The following is a 9827-nucleotide window of genomic DNA, read 5'->3' on the forward strand; positions in this document are numbered from 1 at the left end:
AAGGTTCTTAGCTTCATTGCCTCATTCTATTGTTTGTTCCTGATCTGCGCTGGTGAGATACCTACACTCTTTATCTATCTCTCTCCACCCCAGGGACTCTTGGGGCATGACCTTTCAGGCTATGACCTCTCTCGCTCTCTGATCATGCCTAGAATAATGCCTTATCATGCTTGTTAATGCTTTGTAACTGAAGTGTTATGCCTTGTATGGGAATCCATTCCTTTTACAAAGTAATTAAATACACTTGTATCCATTCTCAGACATTTCTTGATTGCCTAACTGAACTGTAGTCTCTTGCATATTGCTAAATCATCTTATGCAGTCAGAAAAACATTTTAATAGGCTAATTGCATAGTCTTATCATGGACGGCATGTAAGGTATAAATAATATACATTAATACAAAACATTATGAACACCTTCTCTTTCCATGACGTACACCAGGGGTGGGCAACTTTGATGGGGTTGAGGGACACAAAAAAACTGAACTCATCATGAGGGGCCGCAGTGGTGGCTCCTGGGTCTGTGTACTCACATCCACACACATGGGCTAATTGAGTGACAGCTGATGCACAACCACATTTCAAAATTACACATTGTGTATTTTATTATTCTGACTCTCAACAGAAAGTTGAGACCTGACTGAACCCCCTCCAATAAATATCGGGGGGCGAGTTGGGGGGGTGGGGTCAAATTGGTCTGAAATAAACTGGCCAGCTGAATCCAGGTAAAGGCTTTGATCCCTTATTAATGTCACTTGTTAAATCTACTCCAGTCAGTGTAGATGAAGGGCAGGAAACAGGTTAAAGAAGGATTTTTAAGCCTTGAGACATGGATTGTGTATGTGTGCCACTCAGAGGGTGAATGGGCAAGACAAATTACTTAAGTGCCTTTGAAAGGACAGGGTGCAACTCACTATTAGGAAGGTGTTCTTAATGTTCTGTACACATAGCGTACTTCAAAATGAATTAGGTTATAGGCAATACTTTAAAACTGTAATTTCACTGACAAGGCCTCAGAATATCCTTATTTACCATCGATGTTATTATACAAGCACAAAAAAAGGATGACAGACATGGTAATACAGTTGTCAAATGGTTTTATTTTCTCTTTATGTTTCTTTCTTTGTGAAAAGTAAACGATGACAGAATAATAAATATACATTTATAGATTTGTTCAGAATGCAATTAGCTTCAAGTTCATTTCCATGTAAAAAAAATAATGAAATGCTAAATGTAAACAAGAGCCACCCCATAGGTAAATGCTACATTCTCCATGCAGTAGAGGCAGATTTTACAGCATGTAGTTGACAAGAATAGGCTACCTCACTGTAGGTTCTCTAAAGCTACATCTCTTTTGAGAGTCCTGACTCCACAGGGACATTTCTGACGGACTGACCATGTCATGCACCCTCTCGGCGCGTCCTGGCATGGTTTGGGATACACACCCCTTGCTGTCACTGCGCACTGGGGTGCTGTGTTATCCTGAACTCCGCACACTGGCGAGAAGACTGGCGGGTATCATACCTATCGTTGTATTTCGTTACAGTTATCCTGCACATTGTCAGTAAATTGCTTAGCTGATGGTGCAACTCTGTTTACTCTGTCCGCCGCCGATAGCTTTCTCTTTTATGTACCTCAAGTCACTGTGCACGCTTGGTCGGCGCGCGAACGGTTCCACAATCCCGTATGCCTCGCCGTCTTTGAATTTCTTATTTCTGAAAGACTTTCTTCTGCTGTTTTGCAGCACTTCGCAAAACTGTAAGGAAACTTTGCGGTGAGAGTCCGGGCTCATCTCGTTGGGCAGTTTAGCCATGGTAAAAAGAGTCTGAAACATCTGGTCGACGTTAGTGTTCCGTTTTGCAGAGATCTCATAGTAGGCACACTGTTCATCACCAGCCACCAGCTGCTCAATCTCCTCATTCTGAACCTCCCGGTTAAACTCCCGGTCACACTTGTTCCCGCAGATAACGATCGGGACATCCACGTTCTCTTTGGTTTTGTTTTTCAGGCAGGACTTGGTTTCGTAAATTTGACGCTTCAGGCGCTGCACCTCTTGGAAGGAGTCTCTGTTATCCAGACTGAACACCAGGATGAAAACATCACCTGAAAGAGCAAGGGAAGGAACATTAATATCACAGCTCAAAAAGTCCATGATTACATTGGCCTCGGTTAAATGTGTACAATAAAACTGTTGCATATAGCATTATTGCATGCATGATTTAAAACATCCCATACATATAATTTCGATGTAGCAATAAAATCCAGTGTTGCTTTCATTCATATTATTTGTTTTGTTAGTTCAGAGTTAAGCTTACCAGTAAGGATAGAGAGTCTCATCATAGCGGGGAAAGGATGGTTTCCAGAGGTGTCCAGAATGTCCAACTGGTACACATCTCCCCGAATGCTGTATAATTTCCTATGAAAGTCCTCGATGGTCGGCGTGTACTGGTCCTCGACTCTTTCGTTCAAAAACCGAGAGATGATGGCCGTCTTGCCAACTTTTGTAGAGCCCAGAATCACCATCCTGTGGCAATTTTTGGCCGGGATGTTAAACTCGTTCTCGGAAGGAGACATGTTATTTTTCTTTTCTCTGCGCACCGACGTGTGTCTTTGGTGCGAAGGCGAGATGGTGAATGCAACCTCTAATAGTCTAGAGAGATATTGTCTGTTTTTAAGCGCTGCTGCTTTGCTGAATCTGAGGAGAGCGCGAATGGGTATATATAGGCGATGCTGACCACTCCTCCTAGGCGCGTCATGCATTACGCATTGGTCTGATGGGAGAAAGTTTGTGGTTATTATTATTCCCTTGTTGTTGCGTCAGTCAGTCCAGTCCGTATGTATGAGCAGGCAGTAATTATATAAACTGCTTAGAGAAAAATTAAAACATGATTTATGTGTGAAACAATATAAATATCGGCCTACCTAAAAACTCATACATAGAGAATGTTGTTGTTGCTGAGTTAAATTCATACATACGAATATGTTTATTAACATAATAACCATAGTCCAAAGATGTTTTCATAAATGTTTTCATAAATGCAAAATCATAATATAGTCAATCTCCTCTTTTGGTGGCGACTCAAGGGTCCGACAAAACGGCGTAATCCACCATGGCAATAAAAGGTATTTTGCAAACACAATACCCCTCAAACAGGACAAATACTCAAGATGATAGTATCGTTATTTTGGTAATGATTATTATTATGATGGCCGGTGGGCATTATTGTGTGCCAAGGTTACTACGAATCACAATAGTTCATTTGCATAGGCTTATTTCATGTCAACAACACATTTCACCGTCAACATGAAATGAACATACACTGTCGTTCACTCGGTTTCACGAGACATCTAGCTTGTTGAACGCTGCGGTGAAAGCCATCCGCGTATAGCACGCGCTGCGTTCTGCAAGAGCGCACCTCCGATTTCGGCCACGTGTTTGTAGACCACTAGATAGCGCTGGAACTAGAAAGGGTTTTTGTTTTGTCGGAGTGGTTGCATACAACTCAACACAATGATCTTGAGGCGAGCACCCCAACGCAGGACAACAGTAATATGCTTAATATCATCAGCAGGAAATCATTGTGGAAATAAAAAATGACCTCCACCTTATACAACATATTATATGTGTATCCACAGGGGCTTCATGTGCATGATAAATACACAAACATGTATCATATCAACCACATAATTAGACTACTGAGTCACCAATAATTTAAAGGGTTTTGACTCTTGACTCTTTCTCCACACTTGGGTAAATTTACTGAAATTAAGGCCACTAAAGCATGTCTGCATTTTCCAAACAATGTGATGGCAGATTTTGATAATTTGCTGCACCCTGAACTGAATTAAACCTCAGCCTAGTAGTCCAAATGAATGTGACATGGACACCCACTTTATATAACCCTTGGATAGCATGGAGACAGACTCTGGCAGTTGAGGAAACTGAAACTAGCTGAGCTCACACCGTTTTCACAGAGGTAACACATGATCAGTGCTGAGCTCTGGGTAGGTTATATTTGTCTGTGATCTTCTGGTCCCAGTTTTTTAAAAGGTATCTCAGGATTTAGTCTATTGGATAGTATTAAATGCCTATCAAATAGAATGAATAGTACAGGGTCCCCATTCAAGTCAACGATTTGTCCCTTCTATTCATTCTAGTTTTATGCAGTTAATCCTATCCGATAGGCCTGAGGTCAAGGTAGTGAAACAGCCATCTCACAGGGGGCAGCAGGCCATCTAACAGGGGGCAGCAGGCCATCTCACAGGGGGCAGCAGGCCATCTCACAGGGGGCAGTAGGCCATCTCACAGGGGGCAGTAGGCCATCTCACAGGGGGCAGTAGGTCATCTCACAGGGGGCAGTAGGCCATCTCACAGGGGGCAGCAGGCCATCTCACAGGGGGCAGTAGGTCATCTCACAGGGGGCAGTAGGCCATCTCACAGGGGGCAGTAGGCCATCTCACAGGGGGCAGTAGGCCATCTCACAGGGGGCAGTAGGCCATCTCACAGGGGGCAGTAGGTCATCTCACAGGGGGCAGCAGGTCATCTCACAGGGGGCAGTAGGTCATCTCACAGGGGGCAGTAGGCCATCTCACAGGGGGCAGTAGGTCATCTCACAGGGGGCAGTAGGCCATCTCACAGGGGGCAGTAGGCCATCTCACAGGGGGCAGTAGGCCATCTCACAGGGGGCAGTAGGTCATCTCACAGGGGGCAGCAGGCCATCTCACAGGGGGCAGCAGGTCATCTCACAGGGGGCAGCAGGCCATCTTACAAGGGGCAGCAGGTAATTTCACAGGGGGCAGCAGGTCATCTTTCAAGGGGAAGCAGGTCATCTCACAGGGGGCAGCAGGCCATCTTACAGGGGGAAGCAGTTTTCCCAATCAAATGAGTATGGACTCCTGCTGTGTTCAGATGGAGGCAGCCTAGAGGTATCTAATAGGGCTCATCTAAAGATAGAGCAGGAGGTTGTTGGTGACTCAGAAGACTATCAGCAATTTACACACCAACCACCTGGTCTCTGTGCCACCTCCTCAACTTGACTGTGACACTGGTCACTGAATTTAGTGTAGAACATGCATTGCTGTCAATGAAATAATAATTATTTGTAATTTTAGTAAGTCCCTTCATGCACCTTTAATCAAGGTGCGTGTTATACAATGTTCCCTGTATCCAGCAGGCTTATAAATCACACATGCATTTACTGATTAATGGTATAGTGCACTCTGCCACCCTGTGCCCGGCACTGTGGTTTGGTTTATGGCAAGGGGAAGTCCCCCCTTCTTCCTTCCCAAACTGCAGACAGTTCCTCTTTTGCTTGTGTGTGTATGTGTCACATTAGTACTTAACCGACCAGGTGAACAGGCCAGGTGGGTGTGTGACTGTGAGTGTGCAGGGGGGGGTGTGTGTGTGTGTGTGTGTGTGTGTGTGTGTGTGTGTGTGTGTGTGTGTGGTGTGTGTGTGTGGTGTGTGTGTGTGTGTGTGTGTGGTGTGTGTGTGTGTGTGTGTGTGTGACTGTGAGTGTGTGTGTGTGTGTATGTGTGTATCTGTGAACGAGTGTCTGTCTGTCTGTCTGTCTGTCTGTCTGTCTGTCTGTCTGTCTGTCTGTCTGTCTGTCTGTCTGTCTGTCTGTCTGTCTGTCTGTCTGTCTGTCTGTCTGTCTGTCTGTCTGTCTGTCTGTCTGTCTGTCTGTCTGTCTGTCTGTCTGTCTGTCTGTCTGTCTGTATACAACCCCACAGGAGAGTTTTCATCTGTATTTTTTGTAGCTGTTTACATACCAGCACAGTCAGAGGCTGGCACTAAGACAGCATCGAATGAGCTGTATTCTGCCATAAGCAAGCAAGAAAACGCTCACCCAGAGGTGGCGCATCTAGTAGCCCGGGGACTTTAATGCAAGGAAACTTAAATCTGTTTTTACCAAATTTCTATCATTATGTTAAATGTGAAACCAGAAGAAAAAAAACTATGGACCACCTATACTCCACACACAGAGACGCATACTAAGCTCTCCCTCGCAATCCATTTGGCAAATCTGATCATAGTTCTATCCTCCTTATTCCTGCTTACAAGCTAAAATTAAAGCAGGAAGCACCAGTGACAAGACCAATAAAAAAGTGATCAGATGAAGCAGATGCTAAGCTAAACAACGGTTTTACTAGCACAGACTGGAACATGATCTGGGATTCCTCCGATGGCATTGAGGAGTACACCACATCAGTCATTGGCTTCATCAATAAGTGCATCGATTATGTCATCCCCACAGAGACTGTACGTACATACCTCAACCAGAAGCCATGGATTACAGGTAGCATCAGCACTGAGCTAAAGGCTAGAGCTGCTGCTTTCAAGGAGTGGAACTCTAACCCAGAAGTTTATAAGAAATCCCGCTATGCCCTCCGACGAACCATCAAACATGCAAAGCATCAATACAGGACTAAGATCAAATCGTACTACACCGGCTCTGACGCTCATCGGATGTGGCAGGGCTTGCAAACCATTACAAAGGGAAGCACAGCTGAGAGCTGTCCAGTGACACGAGCTTACCAGATGAGCAAAACTACTTCTATGTTCACTTCGAGGCAAATAACACTGAAACATGCATGAGAGCACCAGCTGTTCCGGAAGACTGTGTGATCACGCTCTCCGCAGCCGATGTGAGTAAGACCTTTAAACAAGTCAACATTCACAAGGCCACAGGGCCAGACGGATTACTAGGATGTGTACTGCGAGCATACGCTGACCAACTGGCAAGTGTCTTCACTGACATTTTAAACCTCTCCCTGTCCGAGTCTGTAATACCAACATGTTTTAAGCAGACCACCATAGTGCCTGTGCCCAAGACCACCAAGGTAACCTGCCTAAATTATTTCTGACCCGTAGCACACACGTATGTAGCCATGAAGTGCTTTGAAAGGCTGTTCATGGCTCACATCAACACCATTATCCCAGAAACCCTAGACCCACTCCAATTTGCATACCGCCCCAACAGATCCACAGATGATGCTATCTCTATTGCACTCCACACTGCCCTTTCCCACCTGGACAAAAGGAACACCTATGTGAGAATGCTATTCATTGACTACAGCTCAGCGTTCAACACCATAGTGCCCTCAAAGCTCATCAATAAGCTAAGGATCCTGAGACTAAACACCTCCCTCTGCAACTGGATCCTGGATTTCCTGATGGGCCGCCCTCAGGTGGTAAGGGTAGGTAACAACACATCCGCCACGCTGATCAACACAGGGATCCCTCAGGGGTGCTTGCTCTGTCTCCTCCTGTACTCCTTGTTCACACATGACTGCACGGCCAGGCACGACTCCAACACCATTATTAAATTTGACGATGACACAACAGTGGTAGGCCTGATCACCAACAATGACGAGACGGCCTATAGGGTGAAAGTCAAAGACCTGGCCGTGTGGTGCCAGGAAAACAATCTCTGCCTCAACATGATTTAGACAAAGGAGATGATTGGGGACTACAGGAAAAGGAGGACCGAGCACTCCCCCATTCTCATCGACGGGGCTGCAGTGGGGCAGGTTGAGAGCTTCAAGTTCCTTGGTGTCCACATCACCAACAAACTAACATGGTTCAAGCACACCAAGACAGTCGAGAAGAGGGCACGACAAAACCTATTCCCCCTCAGGAGACTGAAAAGATTTGGCATGGGTCCTCAGATCCTCAAAAGTTTCTACAGCTGCACCATCGAGAGCATCTTGACTGGTTGCATCACTGCCTGATATGGCAACTGCTCGGCCTCTGACCGCAAGGCACTACAGCGGGTATTGCGAATGGCCCAGTACATCACTGGCGCCAAGCTTCCTTCCATCCAAGACCTCTATACCAGGCGGTGTCAGAGGAAGGCCCTAAAAATTACCAAAGACTCCAGCCTCCCTAGTCATAGACTGTTCTCTCTGCTACCACATGGCAAGCGGTACAGGAGCGCCAAGTCTAGGTCCAAGAGGCTTCTAAACAGCTTCTACCCCAAAGCCGTAAGACTCCTGAACGTCTAGTCAAATGGCTACCCAGACTATTTGCATTGCTCCCCCCCCCCCCCCTTTTCACTGCTGCTACTCTCTGTTGTTGTCATCTATGCATAGTCACTTCAATAACTCTACCTACATGTACATACTACCTTAACTAACCAGTGCTCCCCGTACATTGACTCTGTACCGGTACCCCTTGTATATAGTCTCGCTGTTGTTGTTTTACTGCTGCTCTTTAATTACTTGTTACTTTTATCTCTTATTCTAGTCCGTTTTTTTTTAAACTGCATTGCTTGTTGGGGGCTCGTAAGTAAGCATTTCACTGTAAGGTCTACACCTGTTGTATTCGGCGCATGTGACTAATAAAGTTTGATTTTGATATTTGCAAATCAAAATCTACTCACTAAAGACAATACTCGATAAGTAGATACAACAGAGAGGATATTTACCATGACTTAACTACTGTATTGGTCTTATAACATTTTACATCTGTCATGCCCTGACCTTAGAGATCCTTTTTATTCTCTATTTGGTTAGGTCAGGGTGTGACTAGGGAGGGCAATCTATGTTTTCTATTTCTTTGTTGGCCGGGTATGGTTCCCAATCAGAGGCAGCTGTCTATCGTTGTCTCTGATTGGGGATCATACTTAGGCAGCTTTTTCCCACCTGTAGTTTGTGGGATCTTGTTTTGGTACTGTGCTGTTTAGCCTTACAAAACGTTACGTTTTGTTTGTATATGTATTTTTTTTTCCGGTGTTCATTTAATAGATGTACGCCTACCACGCTGCACCTTGGTCCACTCATTCAAACAACGATCGTGACAACATCACTTATTACATTTTACAGCACAAAGCATTTTACAGCAATTATTACATTTTACAGCACTCTTTACTTTTTACAGCACTTATTACATTTTATAGCACGTATTACATTTTACAGCACTAATTTCCAAGTCTGCTCTACTAGTATTGACAACTTCTAACTCTAGCCTGAGAGGACACATTGAGGCCTTCTGGGATGAAACCCAATCAGGTTCCTCTCACCTGATTGTGACCAGCTCCAACTCTGGGTTTGTGTAATGAGGGCGGAGTGGACAGGTGCTACGGCCCTGTTCATTGGTCGGTAATTAGACCACTGTGTATCATGTGAAGCAGATATACAGAGACACGTGCGGCGTGGTTCCTTAGCCAGATGCTGCTATTAGACTATATGAGGCTGCTGGAACAAATAGATCTGTTCACGGTCTCACCTAAACCCAAATGAGTAGGCTACTCCTGTCAACCTTAAGTACTGTTAAACCTTTGTGTACCACATTGACCGTTCTGGTAACCTAGGAAAATAATACTGTTTTTCCCATGTCATTTGTTTTGTTTACCAAGTCTGCTTGTAGTTTGTCTGTGCTTTCATCAGTTCTACACTGATTTCAGTTATGGGTTCCAGACACATTATAAGGCCCTATTCATTCAAAACAGGTTGTTTTCAGTATAACAACCCTAAAATGATGTACCTCATCTATTGAGATACAGCATCTTGGAATTTATGAAAAGTGAGTTTCTTTGAACGCCTGAACTGAACTGGGAGGGAACCCTGTTTCAAATGATAATATTCATAAAGCTAAGTGTTATTCTGTTTCTAATGCTTTATGTATAAGGAAGGCAACGCTGATCCTTGAGAATTTGCATTAAAGGGGCAGTCTGTGATTGCTACATTTATTTTCAGACTTTTGAATTAATGATATCAACCCACTGATTCTTGAAGAATATAATTGAGAAATGCCACATGAGCTTAGTTCAACTGTCATACCCCATCAGAAACCAAAATATCAGCTTGTTTCGATCCAATGTTTG

General features: G+C 44.5%; 1 protein-coding gene across 1 annotated transcript; it reads right to left on the bottom strand.

Annotated features, from left to right (window-relative positions):
- Positions 1 to 1080: 1080 nt before the first annotated feature.
- On the bottom strand, positions 1081 to 2677 carry LOC106606457 (dexamethasone-induced Ras-related protein 1). The gene is made up of 2 exons (XM_014202666.3): positions 2316 to 2677; positions 1081 to 2103 (listed from the first exon to the last, which is right to left on the bottom strand). Exons 1-2 carry the CDS (start codon positions 2572 to 2574, stop codon positions 1574 to 1576), a joined length of 789 nt encoding a protein of 262 aa, XP_014058141.1. The 5' UTR covers positions 2575 to 2677; the 3' UTR covers positions 1081 to 1573.
- Between the last annotated feature and the right edge of the window lie 7150 nt (positions 2678 to 9827).

Source organism: Salmo salar, chromosome 06 (genome assembly GCF_965601325.2).
Source record: "Salmo salar chromosome 06, fSalSal1, whole genome shotgun sequence".
NCBI classification, from domain to species: domain Eukaryota; kingdom Metazoa; phylum Chordata; class Actinopteri; order Salmoniformes; family Salmonidae; genus Salmo; species Salmo salar.